Genomic DNA, 21,012 nt, shown 5'->3' on the forward strand with positions numbered 1-21,012 from the left:
GTGGAATCAAACGTAAGTTTCTTCGGTTGAGTCACGGTTACAAATATGTCACGCACGCATCTTAAGACTGTTATCAAGAAAATATTCTTACAAGATAACCTGACGGAAAAAGAGTAAATCATATTTTTCTCTCTGTGCCGATTGAAAAAATACTCGATTGAAAAATACAGATTTAATTCCAATTTGAAATACGCGTGTCTCACGCGAAGCTTCAAGTAAAGACTATTAATACGAGCTTCAGCGTCATATTCGCCGCATCCGCTCCGCCTTTTTTATTCCCCGGAAATCCATGAGAAATTTAAAAAGCAATTTAGTCCTTTATCTACCGCAACACACAAATGCGCGCGCGCGCGCGCGATGCGAAAGAGCCGAATAGTGCGTATCGCATACCTCGAAATACAACCTACGAATATCGGATTACTTTGATTTAAATAATGCAACGAAAGAATTACTATGGTAACGCGGTGTCGCGCGGATGAAGGCCACAATGGGGCAACAATGCTGCGGAAGCTCGTACAGCGCTCAGCGTGATTTATTTATTTACACCTCCGCATGTAGCCATCGGCCGCACGTAGCTGGACGCCCACAGACGCGGGAATGGACGGCGATACTGATAAAAATCGTAAGGGAAGTCGCGTGTGACTTATTTAAATGCCTCTGTACAGCCACACACACACACACGTGTGTGTGTGTGAGTGTGAGTATGAATGTGAGTCGCTGGCGACTACCCACGCGAGTAACACGAAACGAGGCTACGTGTCGTCGTCGGCTACAATAGTCATCGCGCGAAGCAGAGATTCTCAATGGTTTGTCATAGGAGCCTGTAATATCTGACTCCCTCCTGCTCCTTCTGCTCTCCCCCTCCCTCCCGCCCGCCGCCCCTACTGTTACAACGTTGGATCAAGTAACGAATCGCGCGGCCGATTCTATCGCGAGTCCTCCAAGAGCACGTGCGAGATTACGTACGCGGAATAATTAATTACTCGTAGCAGCGGTCCTCTCTGTGCCGCCGGTTTCTTCGCGATCCCAAAATTACCTCGGCTTTAATAGTCGCGTTAATAATAATAATGGCGAATTGCGCAATCGGAATCGCACCTTGCTCGCGTGTCGCGGCAAGCTGCGCTAATAGCCCGATATATATTTGATAATCCGCTCTCGCGAGCCCCAATATCGCGCGAGCGTGAATGTCGAGCAGAGAAAGAGCGAGAGAGAGAGAGAGAGAGAGAGAGGGAGGGAGGGAGAGAGAAACAATTGCGACGGCATATTAGCACATTTATTACCGCAGACTCGCGTACCTCTTCCGGTCGCTCAAAGAATTCGATCGAGCAAGTGGACCCGACCCGTCTGAGAACCACTTGACCGTATGCCGCGGCTTTCTGTCCGTCCCCCCCCTCTCTTCTCTTCGTTTCCCATATTCTTGCAGCCGGCTACAAAACGACTCGCTGCAGTCTCCGAGTATCATGCAACTTTGACGAACGCCCCGTCCGAGAATGCTCGCTACTTTATTCCGCGTCGTGGCTGAACAAAGAATCGATGATGGTCTCTCTCTCTCTCTCTCTCTCTCTTTTCCGCTTTTCCATCTCTCGTCACGCCACGCGTTCGCCTCTCTTTCTCTTTATGACTCGGTTGCGCGCGTGTATCCTAGCAGCGAAATTGCAACCGTTTCCAAAAAGATTGAACGACGCGAATCGCCTTCTCCTCTGTTGAAAGGATTATTTTAGGAAGAGCAGCAAGTCCCCGGAAACTTCTTCGCAATGCTCGTCGTATCGGCATTTCGTGAGCGGAAACTTGCGAGGAAGTCGAGATTGAGATTGAGAGAGAGAGAGAAAGAGAGAGAGAGAGAGGAAAGAAAAAGAACGGTAATGCGATGGAACTTCAACGCGGGCCAGCGAGAGAATATTGTTTGCGATAATCTTCTTTCGGCACACTGCGCGGCGCACTTTTCACGACTCTCTCTCTCTCTCTCTCCCCCCCTCCCTCCCTTTCTCCCTTCCTTACCGAACTTTCTATTTACCGCGAATTTGTTACACCGACTGGGAAAATATCGCCAACTTGATAAACGCAGCTCGATTCGCAGCCGATGGAAGTACGACAAGCGCGAGCCGCTCGCGCAAAGTACGAGGCACCGTAAACAACGCGAGCAGCGAGGCGGAAGAGAAAGAGAGAAGAAGCCCAAGATCTCCGGACAAAGATTGACCGTGAAGAGAAAAAATGACACGAACGAGGGATCCGCATGATCGCGCCAAAGTCGAAAGACGTGCCACAAGAAAGAAAGCGACGCTTGCACCTGCGCGAGTCGGAAATGCGCGTTCGCGCGGTAATCAAAGACGACCGCGAAATGAACAGCAATGCGCGTAAAACGCGGACGAAACGAGCGGTGGTGCACGGGACGACGACACGAGGCGAGGGCGGGAGAGCAGAGGAAGGCAGGTCGAGGACGAGAGAGATACGTCTGTGAAAAGCGAGAGGAAAAAAAGGAAGCCGAAATGTGAGCGGATGAAAACGCGCGAATGCGCGCGCGCGCGCGATCACTCCGAGTAATTGGGAAGCGACGGGGAACGAGTCAAAATAAAACGGCTGCGCCAAGGGAGATCCTTAAATGCAATCGTACTTCCCTCCATTGAAGGGCGCGCGAAAGAGCGTCGCCGAGCGGAGAGCGGGAGAGAAAGAGAGAAAACAGGTGAGAGGAGGTCGTTCTACGTGACCAACGTTGCCAACGAAAATCGAGTAAACAACGAGCTCGCGATGTAAGACGCGATGGGAGGGGGAGGGGAGGGTTAGAAATAATGGAAACGGTAGAGAGACTCGAGAGAGAGAGAGAGTGAGGACGACGGAAGGAGGACCGATGATCGGAGAATGAATAAATGGCGCGAGCAACGGGGGCGATGAGTGCACGAGAGAGCGTTCGTTCGCGAGAACGTAGAGACACTCTCTCTCTCTCTTTCTCTCTCTCTCTCTCTCTCTCTCTCTCTCTCTCTCTCTCTCTGTCGGGGTGTATTAAAACCTGCAGAGCGGAGTCACCTGCAGAAACGAGTACGCCATCGACTCTCGCTGTAAACAGCATTACGCCAGCGCCGATGTAAAAACGTCGCCGTAAAAGCGCCATAAAATGCGTCCTCGAGATCAAGCGATCAGGAGGAGGGTGATGTGCAGGTGCAGGTACGGGCGGGCTTGGTACGAAAATGGAAAGAGCCGTAACATCGCAAAACTCCACATGGTCGAGGGACGAGAAGAGGAGAGAGAGAGAGAGAGAGAGAGGAGCAACAACGATTAGCGACGAATGAAGCCACCGCACTGGTCGAGGAGAGCCGCAAAATGTCGCCGCGCTGGTAATCAGAGGATGCGACGATGTCGTCGCCGACGATTCTCGACGATATTTTTCCTCCCGCGGAAAGTGTGTGTTTCTCTTTTTCCTCTCTTTCTCTTGCTCAGGGGAGAAGCGACGGCCGCGTTTATGAAGCACTCCGAGCGGCAACGCGATTATACCGAGTACACATCGAAAGTGACAACGAAATACAGAAGCACCTTCTGGCCGCTTTTCTCTCGTCGCGCAACTGTTCGACACCGCGTCGATTGTACAAAAATATCGCGGAACAGGGAAAGTTTCCAGTTTCGTCGATAAAATTTATCATTGATAAGAACGCCAGTTAAGAGGAGCGCAACGACGCTATTCGCGCGCTTATAGAGACCGTCGAGCGTCGTCGCAAATTCGTGCGCAACAAGCCAAGCGTCACGCGACGATCGCGCGAGAACAACGGCGAGCGGAGAGGGGGGGGCGGGGGAGTGGAAGGTAACAGAAGGGAATAAAATTGAAGAAAGAACGCGGTAATATCGATAAAACTGGTCGTTGCGAGTAATCAAGGGCCGGCTCACTGCTCCGCAAGTAGTACGTAAACCCGGAGATCGAGTAAAGCAGTAAAGGCAAGCGCGCAAAACGCGCAGAGTTAAAGCGCATAAAAAAGACGACAGGGGTGGCGTAGTTTGGTCACGATATGCGGTGACAAGAAAAAGAGGAAGAGAGAGGGAGAGAGAGAGAGAGACTAAAGAGAAGCGGAGTTGTTACGTGACTACGTAACGTCGGTTCGTCGACGGATCGTTTCGAGTAATTAAAGGACAGAGAAGTAAACGAGAGAGAGAGAGAGAGAGAGAGAGAGAGAGAGAGAGAGAGAGAGAGAGAGAGAGGGAGAAAGTTCTCGGCGAGGAAGAAAGTACACCGGGACACGAAAAAATTCTCGGCAACGACCAGAGGGCAAGAGGGAGGGAGGGAGGGAAAGGAAAGGCTATAACAAAATTGCTCGAGCAAACGGACTGGCATTCGGCGCGTTTAACAGCGCCGAGGGGCGCGGAAACGAGGGGGCGGCGGACGGAAATTGCCACGAACGCGAGGGCGCGTCTTGTCCGACGTTAGTATCCGATATTCTTCCTGAGCCGCGATCAATTACGAATTGCCACGGGGCCGCGTACGTTTTAGCGACGATTCTCTCGATCGTGACAGCCCGGCGCGCTGTCGATTCCTTCATTGTGTCAGAATCGTTTCGCAGCAGAGTATGCTCCGTACAAAACGGTCTCGCGATAAATCCTCGGTCGTTGGCGGCGATACGAACAGCGTCTCGCGCGGGGCTACGTGAGAGACGTCGAGGTCACCGTAGTACCCGCGGAAATGAGCTCGTAAGCCGAGAGAGAGCCGAGAGAGAAAGAAGGTGGGAGGGTGAGAGAGATTTGAATGATCACACTCCGGTGTCTCTCTAATGGCCGTCTTGTTCCACTTGTAACCGTTACCAGTGGAATAACTCTTCTCTCTCTCTCTCTCTCTCTCTCTCTCTCTCTCTCTCTCTCTCTCTCTCCCTCTCTCTCTCTCTCTCTCTCTCTATCGGCGCGCCTGTGAGAACCGTTGATTAAAGATTGCGCCGCGAAGAAGTAGGTCGATATTAAAACAAAATACGTGGCCGGCTCGACGCTGGAAATGCCGCTCTTTGTGTTCGCGCGTGTTCAAATCCGCCGCGGCTGAATTTCGATAGCATTCGGTAATCATGCCGATAAATTCCTGCCGAGACAAGAGGACAAAGGGAGGGAGAGCAGGGGGAAGAGAGAGAGAGAGAGAGAGAGAGAGAGAGAGAGAGAGAGAGAGAGAGAGAGAGAGAGAGAGAAAGGATAAAAACACGAGAGAAATGTCCGATTTTGCCGCACGATATCCTTATTACAATATCAATGCGCTGCAAATCCAATTTTTTGACACGCTAGGCACACCATTGTTGTTTGTCCCGTCGCCGAAATTGCCGTTCTCGCACACAAAACGCGGTGCGCATCGATGTGGACATCGATGTTCATTACGATGACTTATAAATTCCGTATTATCCACTAACCGTGAACCGGGCCGGCATGCGGTGCATGTAACAACTAATTAATTCGGCGAAATAATTTAAATTGTATAACCCGTCTGTCCGTTCGGGGGATTCGCGACATCGGCCGTTTCATCAGCCATAATAATTAAATCGCAGCTTACGGCGCCGACGGCACGGGTGATTTTTGCCGAGCGCTTTCGGAGAGCGAGCCAAAATTATTCGCGCAGTGCTGCGCGACACGTAACGACGCGTGTCTGCGTCGCGTGGAACAATCGGGCCGCATATGCGATTTTGTTTACGAACGAGCGTTTCTCCCGCACGATCGCCGCCTCCGGCGAGCGCGAGGAGAATTCGGCGGGCCTGAATATCTCCGCAACCGAGGAGAAGCGATTTACACGTCGGGAAAGATCGTCAGGCTGATCGAACGACCGACGGGCCTGTTAATAGAACCGCGCACTTTTCACGCGTCACATCGCGCGTAATTCCTGTCGGTCGCGCGCACCTCGCGATGTCGCATGTATGTGTGTGTGTATGAAATAAATATCTGTTATAAACGCGCTGCCGGTTTCGACGAGATGTCATTTCCCCGACGGGCGGCATTAATATGAAAGCGGCTTTCGCGTTTAATTTGGAAAAACGCGTCGTTCGATCTAATATCCGTGAAAAACAGATTTGTTCGACGAAACGCGAACATCCCGCCGTCAACATGCGTCGCCGTGTATGTGTTAATAAACACGCAGCCGCAGCCGCGTGATCGCGCGATTATTATATTTTTTTTAATTCTATACAAAACTTAACGTGTCGAACAATCGAGAGTACGGTAAAACGCGGAACAAAAGTGTCTCGTCGCCGCGTTGACGCGCCGGTGTGAAAGCGGCGCAAATATTTTCGCGCGATCGATACTTATTCGTTATTTCAATCGCGCGTCAATCTTTCTCTCTGTCTTTCTCTCTCTCTCTCTCTCTCTCTCTCTCTCTCTCTCTCTCTCTCTCTCTCTCTCTCTCTCTCTCTCTCTCTCTCTCCCTTACGCCAAGCGTGATTTCGACGAAGAAGATGCGAAACCCTTCTGATAAATTTCTACGGGGCGGATTAATTTGAACGCGCGTGCGCGCAAGAGACGAAGAGCGAGAACTTTCACTTTTATTACACACGTGATAAGCGCGATAAGAAAAATGTGCGATTCTACTTGCCTCGAAATTCGCAAGAGAATTCGTAACGGTTGTCACAGTCGGCACCACAAGAGAGACGTTTCGGCGTTCGACTCGTTGCGTTTTATTCCCTCTCTCCTTCTTGATTAGTCACCGGCTAATCAATCGAGCAATTTTGCGACTCCCAGCGGGCGAGTGTCCGGGATTTAAGTAACTCGAAACGTCATAAATATGCAGTCGGCTACATAATGGCAGACGAGCCTTGAGGATTCATTAATAAAGGCGCGAGAGGAGGGTGAGAGGGAGAGAGGGGAAGAGGAGATAGCCGCTTTCGTACACGGCGATTAATCACAACCGGAGACGCTCATGCCGAGCTTTATGGAGCCGTTAAACACAGCCGCCGAGATAACACGGAGTTAAAAAGGCAACCCTTTTAGCGCTTAAAACCCAGACTCGAAGCTCTCCCGTGTCTCTCGTCTTTTTCTCTTTGTTCCCCGCCTTTCTTTCCTTTTTCCCCTGCACTTTCGCGCGCGCGCGCGCATCTCGTCCGGTCATTCGCGGATCTTCGACTTGGGCGCGCCGCGCCGGCGAGTCCGCCCGCTCGACTATGTCGATTCAATGAGGCAAGCGGGCAAGGGGGTTGTTTCATTGTTGAGGTTACGAGCGAATCTTGGGCGCCGACGGGCGCGAGGGGAGGAATAAATATTCGAGGCTACGCACGGGCGCAGGAGGAGGTAAATGAAAATATACCGCTCGGAAATCTTCAATTTGCAGAGGAACGTATATCTCAGAGGCTTGCGCGCCGTATTAAAAGGGGGGCCTTGATTATTTGCTCATAAAAAAAGTAATCCGAAACAAAGTGGAATAGAAGAGTATTTTACGGCGTGGCGCCGGAATATCTCACGTTTTATAGAAGCGAGGTCTTTATTAGCGAGGCAATTTAGGACCGAGGCGACCTGCGCGCACGTCTCTCGATCGCAAGACCGACTCGTGCTGATCACGTTCGCGGAGCACAGGGGGAAAAGCGGGGAAAAGTGTGCCGTCTGTCTCGTCTCGAGTCCCGTGAAGCTCGTCTGCAGGCCACACAGTTGTTATCACCGCGATGGGAAAATCGTGGAAACAAATGAATATTCACCGAGACGACGACGCGTGCGGAAATCCCGTCTGCGCGATCGAGACGAAACTCTCGCGACCAGCTCGCGAAACTTAGCCGCAACTGAGATCGCGATTTTTCATACTCGCTTCGACACAGTCACGTAAGGGTCATCGGCACACGACGACGTGTCGTTGAAATGAGAGTCACGAGATGAACTCTACACACGTCAGTCTGATTGTAGTGCGTAGTTTGTGGACCGCAGCTTGAACGTTCTCATGATATGCGCATCCCACTGTATATGTGTGTTTCTGTATTCGTAACTGTTACTAACGATAAGTATGTGTATGTGTGTGTATGTATGTATGTGTGTGTGTGTGTGTGTGTGTGTGTGTGTGTGTGTGTGTGTACGTCGGTAGTAGGCCGTAGAAAATTTTAGTCGATGACGCCTGCATTTTGCATCTTTCGATAGCTGCATGACAGCGTTTTGGTCAGCGTTGCTCTCCGTGCTCGCTGCGTCTCTGCGCGACACACCTCGCTACACCTTCTCTCTTTCTCTCTCTCTCTCTCTCGCTTTCTCCATCTCTCTCTCTCTCTCTCTCTCTCTCTCTCTCTCTCTCTCTCTCTCGCTTTCTCCATCTCTCTCTATCTTTCTCTTTTGTCTCCCGTACGCGTCTATCCGGATACACATACACACACACGCGCGCGCACACTTGATGCCCAGAGTAAGTACGCCGTATTCTTTCACTTTTCGCACCTTTGCCTGTCTACACCCGGAAGACGCAAGTTGCTTCCATTATTTCCGCGAAACACGCGACACACCAAGCTCTCGGCACTGCCGTCACCAATAGACACTTCACTCGCACCGATCTGCCCTTGCGTCGTTGTTGAAACGACGAGAGTGCTACAGACCGTTAGAGATAAAAGTACTGTTAGAGACTAAAGTAGAAGAAGCTTAACTCGCAGGTACGTTTAAATATCCCCGCGGGCGCGATATTCCTGCGACACACACTTCCACCGCTCGGCCAAGCAACACACACGGAAATACACGCTAAACGCGCAAGGTACATATCCGCGAGATGTCTTTCTCCGATATTTCTCGAATGGCTTTCAGACATTCTTTTCTCTGTTGCTGAGAATGTATGCCGCACGTTATTACTCTTTCTCATGCATGCGTGTGCTTCTTCTCTTAGTTGTATTATTTGCTCCGGCTAAAACTACTGGACAACAAGTCCTGCTTGCCTGGCTTGTCTCTATATTGTTTCTTTCTCAACTTTCGCCTCCAGTGTGAGTTGCGAGAGTCGATCCCGTGACAGGTCCATCCGGGCGGCACCGAGCCGCCGCAGTGTGTGTGACTGCGAGTATGTCATCTTAGAGAGAGAATGAGTGTGTATGCGTACGTGTATATGTGTGGGTGTGGTCGTGTGGGTGTGTAGTATGTGTATGCGCATATGCGTGTGGGTCTGCGTGTGTGTGTATATATGTGTACGTGTACATGTGAGTGGATGGGTGTGTACGTTTTTATTCGCGCGAGGAGGCTCGAATTCTCGCCACGTCGGGAGAATGCTACGTGTATACTACTGGCCGCGTTGTTTGCCAAAAATAGATCGATGGCGGCTCCCACTCCGACAAGAGAGCCGAAGGAAATAAAGTCGACGCTAATGCACGAGAGAGAGAGAGAGAGAGAGAGAGAGAGAGATGCGAGTTACACGGCAGTTGAAAGTAGAAAAGGGTCTAAGAGAAGGAAACTTAATGGAGACGCGAGATGATTGCGGAGGTAGATTCGAGAGTGCAGTGTTGCCGGAGAAATCTAACGTCACGATGAAGGATCGTGAGAAGTGCATTTTAAAAGTTGCATCACTTCCCGGCGCATCGTAATTCACGCTTAGCGACGGGAGAGCATTAGAGAATATAAATATTCTCCCGGTGTCCGAATTCTTGAACCTCCTCGTGCACGCGCGTGCACTCATGCCGGAAGCGCGCAAACGGTCGTGCAAGCGAATGAAAGATTATTAAGGCTGAATTGAAAAAGGCTGGGAAAGGAAGAAAAATAACGGAATGAAGCGCGGGGATCAAAATCCGCGACGGAGGCGCGATTACGATCCGAAGCGAGCCAAGAGAGAATTCGAGAGAGAATAATCTTTCATTCCTCCCGACTCGAACGAGCGAGAGAGAGAGAGAGAGAGAGAGAGAGAGAGAGAGAGAGAGAGAGAGAGGGAGAGAGAGAGAGGGAGAGAAAGAGCGGCGTATGACAACGCCAACCTCGCGCCATTTCCGTGACTAATCGCCTTCTTTTTGTATTTTTTCTCCGGGGGATTTTCGGGAATACCTCGATTTAGGATCATACTTCAATTGCATCATGTTCATGGTGGCGAGCAGCGTCGTGTTGACCGTTCTAGTGCTCAACTATCATCACAGATCGCCCGACAGATACGTGATGCCAAATTGGGTAAGGAATACACAAACTCTCTCATATACTATTATCGCAGTTGAAACCACGATTAAGGCCCCTTAAAATTAACTTCGCTGTCAAATTAACGTGACATACGGTCTACCTTTTTAATATATCCTTCCTCGTGATCCTGTTACGTTAATTTTACAGCTGTTCACCGATTAGTTCGAACGAAGAAAAGTGCCCGGATTATTTGAAAAATCTGCTCGATCGACTCGGTTGGTTATTTTGTGGACATATATATGTATATATATATATATATATATATAATCGTCTCGACGTGAATTTTTCGCAAGAATTTTCAAAATATATGCCCTGACGTTATAATTCAAGATGGCCGCGACAGGAAAACAGGAGCCTTAATACAATTATATATATATATATATATGTATATATATATATTTGTATTAAACGAAATATGTGCGCTTGCAGAAATAAATCCGCCTTTATATTGATGACGCAATGTTAAAATGAACACGAGCAATTTGCAACCGAAGTAATCGTGAATACAAATAATGCTAATAACTCCATAAACATTAAATACGTGAATGGAAATGCTAATGGCATTAATAAATATGATAATTATTACGACTGTACAAATTGCTCATGTTTTATTCGCAACATTATGCGTGTGCGTGTCCTCCCTTGCACGTCTCAATTTTTTTATCAACGCCGTTCTTGCGGGCTCATTATACAGAATTTCCCGCGAAACTTAATTTTCAAGGATACGCGTCCTCGAATATTTTTAATTTGCAGCGGAATATTTCCATTTGTCCGGGCGGCCTGGTGAACCACGGTAAAACACGGTTCAGTCGAATAAAGGTTAATCATTTTAGATACACAGAGGAATAAGCCGCTTAACTAAACGGATTAGCCCGGATTGCACTTGCTTTCGTCCCTGTTACATTATACCGATATCGTTATAAATTTAATTACTTTTCGTGCCTCGTAATTGAGCGAGCAACGCGATTCTGAAGTAACGCAACATAATTTGTAATAATCACGATAATAAAATGCGATCGTGAGTATTTCAGATCTAATTTCGAACATTGTTGTTGTTACCTGGATGGATGATAATTGTAATCAGGTATCGCGGTAGCAAGGGAATCGCGAGATATCGAGTATGTTTCATGCGCTCCGCGAGCGCACGATTAAAAAGGAGTGTTTAGCGTCGCGGGAGGAGCGAAGGGAGCGAACAATTTGCAGACTCGAAGTAATACGAAACGATTTTCTAAAGGACACTCCGCGTAACAGTCGGCGATATATTTTGCATGCTAAGTTTCCCCACTGGCGTTTACCATTACGAGCGTCAAAGACACACGCTGCACTCCTTGAAAGTTTAAAATGCCTCCGAGGTGTTGGTGCTAGCTTTCGCGACTCGTCGGTTAGCGCGAGTTCCGTCAACAAACCAAAAATGTACTCGGGCAAGTGTGTTTCTCCACGCTGCGAAACATCTGCAGTTTATACTTGCGCGTCGCGTATACGCAAGCACCGAAGTCGCGTCGAATTTTCAGTTGGACGAGAGGCGGCTCTCCGAAAGCACTCGTCCACGCTCTCATTACTTTCCGCTCATCTGCTCGTAGCTCGAGCGAAATCGTCCCTAACTCCAACCACCGATCTTGAATTCTGCCCTCCGCACGATTTCGCATCGCCCCCCGCGAGATTCCGAAAACTAGAGTCGCGGAAATGGAATGGGGAAAATTTACGAGAAGGGGGAGTCGCGCGCGCTCGCGCGCGCGATGCGTTCAGCAGGTTTAAAGGGACGATCACATCCGATATTTCACGCACAGGTCAAAGTCGTGTTCCTGCAATGGCTGCCATGCTTGTTGCGCATGAGTCGGCCGGGCAAGAAGATCACGAAGAAGACCATTCTCATGAGTAATCGGATGAAGGAGCTGGAGCTGCAGGAGAGGAGCAGTAAGAGTTTACTGGCGAACGTTTTAGACATCGACGATGATTTTCGCCATGGGAACAGCGCCGCCAATCCCGCCTCGGGCTATAACATAAGGTACCGTCGAGCTCGCCAGCTCAATTCACCGGCCGCACACCCGACGGAAATCCCGCGGTGTAAGAGAGACTTAACGTTGATTTGCTCGCCGCACGCGGCAATTTTCTCTAACAAAGCTGCCCCATTTTGTGTTTTTGTCCCTCTTCCTCGCGCACGCGCGCGCAACATAGCGCGGCGAACGCGGGAATCGCATCACGTTTTAATCCCATCGCGAGAACAAAAAGCGGAACAACAGCTCCGATTGCGACAACGTCGAAAACATATAATAATCTATCGGGACGGGGAACCAACGAACGGGAACCAGCAATGCGTGCGCGGTACACGTGTATTTCCGAGTAAACGCGCCCGTTTGCGTAATTCAAAGTCCCGCGCGCTGTTTTACACGCAGCCGAGCGTGCACCGCGCGGAAAAAAGATCGAAGACACGGCGATGCAGACGGATTACCGAGACTGTGACAAGACCGTACACGTAGTGTTTGCTCTGCGATAACCACGAGCGAGCGGATGTATTCGCGCGGAATCTGCCGGGTGTCGCTCGCAAACGGCGGCCGCGAAACGCTGTTGTATTCGCGCCAGTCGAATCGAACATCGAGATTTTACGACCGCCGATGAATACCGATCGCCGACTCAATCTCTGTTGGAACTGGATTTCCAGGCTCAGGCGCTCTTGCGCGTTTTTATTATTTCTTCTTTTTTTTACTTTTTTCTTCCTTTTTTATTTTCCGTGCCTCCGTCGGTATTCGCGAACGGTTAACAAAATAATCCCGCCCGGGCGGTTTTTCATTCGCCCCTTTCGATAATCGCTTCTGGGTCGGCCCGCGGGTGATTTTTGCCGAGCAATCCGTTTTCTTCCCCATCTGTCACGTAGCCGCGCGAGCCTCGATAATGGAAACCGTGGAAGATCCGTGGCATATCGCGTGGCGATTCGCGCGGGCACGCGCGGGGAATTCCGACACGCTCGAGTTCCGCTCGAATTATTGAGAAGGGATGTTCAGTGCTGTTCGTTCGATCTTGCCTCGAAGATTCATAGCGGGCGAGCGTATTATTGAGGGGCAGAAGCTATTTGTTTATGTATTATATATTGCCCCCTTGAAATTACCGCGCGATACTTCAATCACGTATTCTGATCAGAGCGGAAATTTTCAATCTCCGCTGAAACATCATACTTTTGTATTCAGCATTCAGTATTCAGTATTTGCAAATTATTCGAATGCATACGCGGCGGAGAAAGGCTGCGTGAATCAACGCGATAACGAACGAACCAAACGCGATTTCATTGGAGAAAACGGCTCTTGCGAAACAAATTCAGTCCCGAGAGCCAGAAATCCCGTTTTCTTTATCCCCGAAACGTGTCCCCACCCCCCACCCCCCCGCCCGGTTCGTTCGTAGCTACGTTATTTCAACTGAGTGTACTCTCAACGTCCTTCAAGTGTTCGACAAATCCTTAAAATATCGACATATTTTCAAGAGCGATGTTCAGAATGTGCTCGCGCAGTCTCAAGTACTGAATAATTGTCTACTGTTCGTTGGAAGTGCGATTTACAGCATGCATTATGATATCATACGATAACTCTGTGCCAGAGTTTGTGTAATTCAGCACTCACCACTTGGCGCGGAAATTCATTGACGCTCACCGATGAAACATCGTGTCTCCGCATCCTGCGTCGCGTCTGAAACCTCAGCCTTCGTCCTGCGTCGTCCCACGTTGCTTGTACTCGCGACGCGATTAATATTCATATTTCGACGACGTATCAACAACGGCGGCATCAATAAAAAAGCTCGTACCGCTCTCGGAACGAAATCGGTGACTTGAAGAATCACTTCGATTCGCCGGGCGTGAAAGTCTGTTAACGCGAGATAATCGCGAGCGGCGCGACTTTGCAGCACTCACGCGAAGATTTTCCGTACTTTTCATCTCGAAACATTCCCGCGAATTCACGATCCGTTCGCGCGAAGAATGATTGTTGCGACGTAGACGCAAGTACGAAAAAAAAGAAAAACAGAAACTGAAAATCGCGATCGCTAGGCGAGTCCGCGCAAAAGACAATTAGATGCACGAGATCGTCGTAACAATGGTTGTCTTATGATAATGCGGAATTCACCTCCGCGATATTTTCCGCCGAATTCAATTCGGCGAGGTGCGCGCAACTGTTGCGAAACGCAATCGCAACGCAAATGGGGGAAGGAGAGAGTGGAAAACTGGATGATACCCGGCGATTTAACGCGACGGCTAGCACGCGAAAGAAATAATCGCGAGTAACGTAAAATCTCACGAATCAATAACGAATCTGCGGTATACACGCGGAAATTATATTCCGCGACGATCTTACCCTCGCTATTCGCTTCCGCGAATCTGACGTGACGAGAAACTCGCGACGTGAGCGTAAAGGAGAAAAGTTGCAAGCTGAAAATCGCGAGCGCGAGATGATTGTGAGCCGCGGGGGAAGCAATCGTTGTGTACGCGAAATCGTCATAGCGATTTTGTTTCGCGATATCTTCTGTCGAATTTCATTTAATCATTTAACGAAGTGCGTGTCTGCCACGAACGTAATCGCAAATGCGCGCGCGCGCGCGCGCGACAGATTTAAAAAACCAACGTTCACGCGATTGCGGTATCTAACAAAGCGAACGAAATATTCACGAGTTCTGCACATGAGTGGAGGGGCTGGGGGGGGGGCACAGTTTTAATGCGCATTGTACACCGCTCGAAACGATTAGAGGATCGCATGAGTGGCGATCGCGAATACTCATATTACATAATTATATAATTATATATAATATATAATTTGTTATATAATTTGAATCAGATTCAGGAATACAATCAAGCAAGATATATCTCTCTCGCGCGCGAGTTCGAATCCGTTAGAAAAGATTGTAATATATTTTATTAATTCTGTTTTACGGAAATCATCTCTTCTGTCTGTCTCTCGGGACAATTGAATGCAAATACACAGAAGTAAAGATAGTTTATTAAATCAATAGATAAATATGAGATATTAAAATAAGCATACTCGCGATATTTGAAATACGCCTACTGCGGGTGCGAGTGAGTGTTTACGTGTTTAGAGGAGCGAAGCTTTAATTGTTTCGAGCAATGTGTCTCGTTCGCAACAGGACATACACACACACGCATGCAAAAATCTACCGGCAAAGTAAATCGCATCGATTCCAACGAACATTTCCACAGACATTTATGAACCAGCCAGCAGCCGAAAAATGTTGGTCTGCCGTGTTGCTTACTCACCGAACACCTGGAGTTCGGAGCCGGCCACGTTCCGCTAGTCTGGATCTAAAACAGAAAATATAATTTCGCCGATTGGATTTACGGACTTGTGCTTCACGGACGTAACGAACGAGTGCGCGCGGAGATGCACAAATGGATTAACCGTTCGCGGTCGTAATTCAAGTCGTTCCGACGGCTCTATCTCGGCCTTCGACCGCAAAACGCTTAAACAGAGCAGTATAGCGACCACATGAACCCACCCACCTTCGAGCCGACCCCGCTCGGCCTGAACCGGATCCTCCGGTGCTGCTGCATCTGCATCCGCCGGAAGCTGCGGACCACAGGCTCTGCCACATCTGCAACAGAAAAGAAAACAATTTTTCTAATTAGCAACAATATGACGGAGAGATCTGGAGGGCCGTAGCTCCCGCCATTTTCGCTTTTTCACCCCAAATCCATATGACGAAAAATGTCCGTCTCATCATCCCCTATTTCGCGTAATTAATTTTCAATAATATCTAATTCCAATTTTGATCCCTTAATGATGATGAAGGTATCGCAAAGGTAGTTTCGGGGCATCACACATTTTCTGAATTCAAATCTCCTCCTCGAGAGAGAGAAATTCATACAGTTAATAAGCGTAGCGCGACAACTCTAACAAGGATATGAATACACGAAGTGAATAGCTGTTGTATCGAAGAAGGAAATAATTACTGACACCGAGCCTGATGTATTATAAATCCACCGATAAAGCACAAAACGTACGGCGCGGGAGGTAATTCGTACTCGCTCAATATCGGGGGGGAGCGCAAAACTCCGAGCTATTTCAATAATTTAAACGGCCATTACGCGATACTCCGAGGTGGAGGAATTTCCCGAGTTCTTCGGCGATCAGTGAAAATTTCTATCGGCGCCTTGCCGGTCTTGAGAGAGAGAGAGAGAGAGAGAGAGAGAAAGAGGGGGGGGGGGGAGACCGAAGGAGGGAATGCGAGACACCTTGGAGAGTAATATTTTACACGACCTCTTGCAGCAGGTCGGCGTACGGTACACCGTTGTCGACCAGACCGGCGACGGTCGAAGAGACTTCGGCGTCGTTACCTCTCAGCGGCATGCAGAAGGAACTTCACACGATTCTCAAGGAATTGCAGTTCATCACGAGCCGCATGAAAAAGGCGGACGAGGACGACGAGGTCATTAGCGACTGGAAATTCGCCGCCATGGTGGTCGACAGGTTGGATGTTTTAAATCTTTCATGTGGTTTCAAGCGGAGGAACTCGCGGCGCAAGCGCAAGCGAGCGAGCGAGCGAGCGAAAATCAGAGACAAAGAAATAGCGAGTCCCTCGCAGCGAGACCCGGAGCTCTTTTTCGCGCGAGGAAAAACTCATCCGGCATTTATGCGCCCGGCTCGGTATATAGCGCTAAATAAATAAGTCGCAAACGGGCTGCATAATGCATTCGCTCGCAATGAGAATTAATTCTAGATGAATATGTGCATCGTGTAACTCGGCCCTGTTTAGCATTTATTTATTCGGCGGTCGGTAATGCTAACTATATATGCTTGAAATTTGCGTATCGATCAGTTTTAATCGTGTGACATTTAGCCGTTCCGCGAGATCGATTACGAGGGACCCATTTAAATCCCGAGTAATTTCGGTGACTCGAGGTTAACGAGGTTAACGTACTCAGCGATCTCGAGGGTCTCCGCCATAGATTTGCATATACAGACTGCGCCCTCTTATGGAAAGTTCGAAGCAATGTTGGGCATTAAACGATTAAAAGATTCTAATTGACTAAAATAAGTAAACTAAAATAATATAATTAAAAATTAAAAAATAAATAAACTAAAATTATATAATTATCGTCGCAAATCGTGACTGCATATATGACGATTGATTCAATCGATTACTCTGACTTGATTCGTCACACGCCGATTAACGATCGGCGTGTGACGAAAATTTCATTAATCGATTAAATTACTCGTAATTACGTACCAATAACGATTGGTCGTTGATTCGCCGATTATTTTAGTCAACTGAAAGTTTCACCGGTCAATTCACCTGATACTAGTCGTAAAACAAGAGGGTAGGAGGGAGGTGTGTTTCCTTTTCACAGTCTACAGGCATGCTATCTTCGTTTAGCTTTCTCCAATAGGAATCGAGCTAGACAAAGATCGAAAGCGTTTAAGGGAGAAATTACCTGCGGAAAGCCGTTTTCAAGGCTATTTTTATTAATTTTTTTAACGAAACGGTAAAATTTATAGACTTGAAATTTTCACGGTGTATTCATTAATGTTCAAAGTATAAAATAAATTTTATTGAATCACAAAGACCGATACAATTTGTAATTATAGATAAAAATGTAGTCATTCGTTTGCGAGCTTTATGTTTGCCGTCGACATAATCCCGAGTCTCTCTCTCTCTCTCTCTCTTTCTCTCTCTCTCTCTCTTTCACTATTCTGAAACCAAAAACTAAGAAAGATTTTTAAAATACACAGTTGCCATTATAGCCCGTACCAAAATGAAGGCAGTGAAGCCAAGTTTGGAAATATAATGACTGTACAAAAAAAAAGTATCGAAAATGAGATTTTCTCAACTTGTAATCATGTTTAAAAAAATGATTAAAATAAAATATAACTGTGTTCGAGGTAGGAGCGGAAATCACACGTCTACTGTATAATGTGTAAAAATTTCAAGTTATTCGGTTCAGTAGTTTTTGCATGTCGACAGTTTAGGTAAATGGTGTTTTCAGATAAACGCGTTTAAAGTTTTGTGTGTATCTTCCATACAGATAGTAACAAATTTATTTTGAACACTAATGAATACGCTGTGGAAATTTCAAGCCCATTGATTCTACCGTTTCTATTAAAAAAAATTCTATTAGAAAAATTCTATAAGAAAAAGTAAAAATAGCCTCGAGAACGATCTGCTCCGCATATAATTCCCCCTTTAATCTACGTATGTAAGTCTACGGTCTCACTCGGACACGCCTTTGTCTCTGACTCCGATGTGTCTTAGCGACCACCCACACGCGGACGAACCGAATCTCTACTTGTACCACTTAATTTCTCCTCGCCGAGGAGGCCCGAACTCGTGCAACTAACGCTCGTATTTTTCTCCCCTCTGTGAAATCAAGGGTTTGCCTGTTCGTCTTCACGATATTCACGGTTTTGGCTACGGTGGTGATACTACTTCGTGCGCCACACATAATCGTCCAGTAATAGACTGCCCCGGTCGAGACACCGAAAAATTGCACAAAAGATGCTAGGAATAGCGCCTCCTGGAATTCGGTGAGTATTCGGCGCGGACGAGCCGCCGTCCTTCATCGTTGCAACTCCGCCCTGCAATTATTACGTCCGATCGCGCGGACATCGACAGCGCGTCGTTTCCGCTCGTCAGAGAGACTCGCTTAGCCGTGCGCGCATATGCGCGATCCGAAATCGGCGCGTAGACTCGCAACCCGCGCCCCGTGATCATCATCATGTGAGAACGATGCAGGCCGGATGACCATAACGAAGTTAATACCGCGTGGAAATGTTAACAAGCTTGGCTCGTTGGCCGCCGCGTGTAAAATTTCCAATCGCGCGTCCGTCTCTGTTTCTGCTGCAATCTCTCTCCCGTCGCGCTAATTGCCGGTCGCCTACGCACGCGCGTTCATTATTCATGTGTCAACCCCGGACGCGCCGATCGTCCGATTACTCGATTTCAAGTACTCAGACACTCGTTCATTATCGAAAATTGACTTGGTGCTGCGCGATAGTTACAAATTAAACGGGATTAGCGGGCAAATGTTTATGTCGCGCGTTCGTAACAATCCCGGGAGAAAACTCGTACGCGCGCGCGCAGCACAGCGAGCCTCGTGCCCGAATCAGCCGATATTTAATTAATTTTCGCAACTCTTCGCGACTTACACGTCCCGCCCTGGCAAGAACCACAAATTAATGTAATTTGAATATTTATTGGAATAACAGGCTATACACGAACACGAAATTTCCAAGCTTTCAATTTGTCGATAATACGAAAAAACGCGAATGAAGTATCTAGAACGAAGGGAAAATCCGAAATGAAAGATTCCACTCGGAAGATTCAGGGGCTAAGTACGAGGGGCGGCGGAGGGGAGGGGCGGGAGGGGAGCGATAAATGGTAGCCGGTGCGTTCAGCGAGATCCAGGCTCACGAGTCGATAAAGAATCTGCTGGAGATCGCGCTGGAAATCAACGAGATCGAGATTTCATATCTCCAAGGTGTCATCGCGATATCTGGAATATATTGTTTACATGTCGACGAGATCCAGCCGTTATATATTCGGCGTGTATCATACTCGAGCCGGACCGATATATTCGTATATTGAATATGATGCCGAATAAATGCCAACTGTGGATCATCAATAATCCGTCGACAGCACAATATGATATATTTTGGACGCGAAATCGACATCCAGACATGGACTATGCGCGCGATATATCGACGAAGCGTCAGGCGAATCTGAGCGTCAATGCGGCGTCAGTACCAAGAAGGGACTTGGTCGTTGTCAAGTTGGGCAACGATCCGAGATATCGATTCGACCATCGACTCGTGAGCCTGGTGAATCCAAGTCCCCGAATACGCGAGCTCCCGCGATCAGCAGTGAGACATGCCGCGTTATACTCGCGCTTGCTTCCCTCTTCTTCGCAGGAACGACGTCCGACGCGATTCGAGGAGGCGGCTACGGAGCGCGTCCAAGTGACGGGAAAGCGCGAAAAGACAGACGGACTCGTTTAGCCCTCTTTCGCGTGCGCCCTTTCGCGTGCGACCAGCGCCCCGGGAGACGGGGGCGGGGGCGCGTTCTCGAGTTCTCGGATTACTCGCCGGGAAGCGCCGCCGGGTCGCGCGGCCCCGGCTTCTTTCGCGACGTGCTGCTTTTCAGTTAGGCAATTAAGACACTGGGCGAGGAAGAGAGCGAGATGACATTCACGAATGGGAGGACCGACGGGGAGGATGAACTTCCGGCGGCGGCGGCGGCGGCGGCGGCGGCGACGGCGGCGGCGGCGGCGGCGGCGGCGGCGGCGGCGGCGGCGACGGCGGCGACGGCGGCGGCGGCGGCGACGGCGACGGCGACGGCGGCGACGGCGGCGACGGCGACAGAGCAGCGGCGGCGAGCGCGCGCCTCGTCTTTTCGGGGAGAGAAGCAAAAACGCCCACGGAGAACACGCTTCCCCACATTCGAGACGGAGGGAACGAAAGGGAAGGGGAGGGAACAAGAAGATCCGATCGCCGACGTCACGCTCCGTTGCGGCTGCGTTCTTTCGTTAAAGTGACTGAATTACGTTTCTAGTGCGGTAACCGGATCGGTAGGTCGACGCGCGACGCGCGAGCTGGACGGAGATTTAGAGGGTGCATCTGCCTCTAGATCGTAGACGAAGGTAGGTGTGGGTGCGAGGACGCGCTGCCGAGAGAGTCCGTCGCGTGTCCGCGAGCTCTGATCGATCGATCGATCGATCCTCAGGATCGACTCAGTGGTCGTCCCGTTCATGTCGCGCGAACGACGAAGGGCGATCATCGCCCTCGGCGAGAAATCCGTTCGTCCGTTCGTTCGTTCGTTCGTTCGACTTAGTGCACGCGGCGATCGGGGCGATCGACGGTCGATCGATCACGTCTCGACGATCGATGGGACCTCGCGGATTGGCGACGATGAACGCGGCGACGGGTCCGACGGCGTCACGGGAAACGAGATCGCGCAGTCCTCGGAAGAGCGTTGTTGCGGCCTTTCGAT

General features: G+C 49.2%; 2 protein-coding genes across 5 annotated transcripts in view; one reads left to right on the plus strand and one right to left on the minus strand.

Annotated features, from left to right (window-relative positions):
* The window catches only part of LOC112589792 (uncharacterized), a 156,420-nt gene extending 140,197 nt beyond the window's left edge, over window positions 1-16,223 (minus strand). The window contains exons 1-2 of the mRNA XM_025304359.1: window positions 15,530-16,223; window positions 15,287-15,331 (exon numbers count right to left, since the gene is read on the minus strand). Of these exons, the coding sequence (XP_025160144.1) occupies window positions 15,287-15,331; window positions 15,530-15,586 (102 nt within the window). The 5' untranslated portion in view covers window positions 15,587-16,223. The remainder of the gene's footprint in view (window positions 1-15,286; window positions 15,332-15,529) is intronic.
* The window catches only part of nAChRalpha6 (nicotinic acetylcholine receptor alpha6), a 295,193-nt gene extending 274,919 nt beyond the window's left edge, over window positions 1-20,274 (plus strand). For all 4 annotated transcript variants that reach the window (XM_025304355.1, XM_025304356.1, XM_025304357.1 and 1 more), the window contains 5 exons: window positions 9,923-10,032; window positions 11,826-12,043; window positions 16,296-16,496; window positions 18,398-18,551; window positions 19,935-20,274. In XM_025304355.1, coding sequence (XP_025160140.1) covers window positions 9,923-10,032; window positions 11,826-12,043; window positions 16,296-16,496; window positions 18,398-18,482 — 614 coding nt within the window. In that variant the 3' untranslated portion in view covers window positions 18,483-18,551; window positions 19,935-20,274. The remainder of the gene's footprint in view (window positions 1-9,922; window positions 10,033-11,825; window positions 12,044-16,295; window positions 16,497-18,397; window positions 18,552-19,934) is intronic.
* The last annotated feature ends 738 nt before the right edge of the window (window positions 20,275-21,012 follow it).

This window comes from Harpegnathos saltator, unplaced genomic scaffold (assembly GCF_003227715.2).
Source record: "Harpegnathos saltator strain DR-91 unplaced genomic scaffold, Hsal_v8.6 scaffold60, whole genome shotgun sequence".
NCBI lineage: Eukaryota > Metazoa > Arthropoda > Insecta > Hymenoptera > Formicidae > Harpegnathos > Harpegnathos saltator.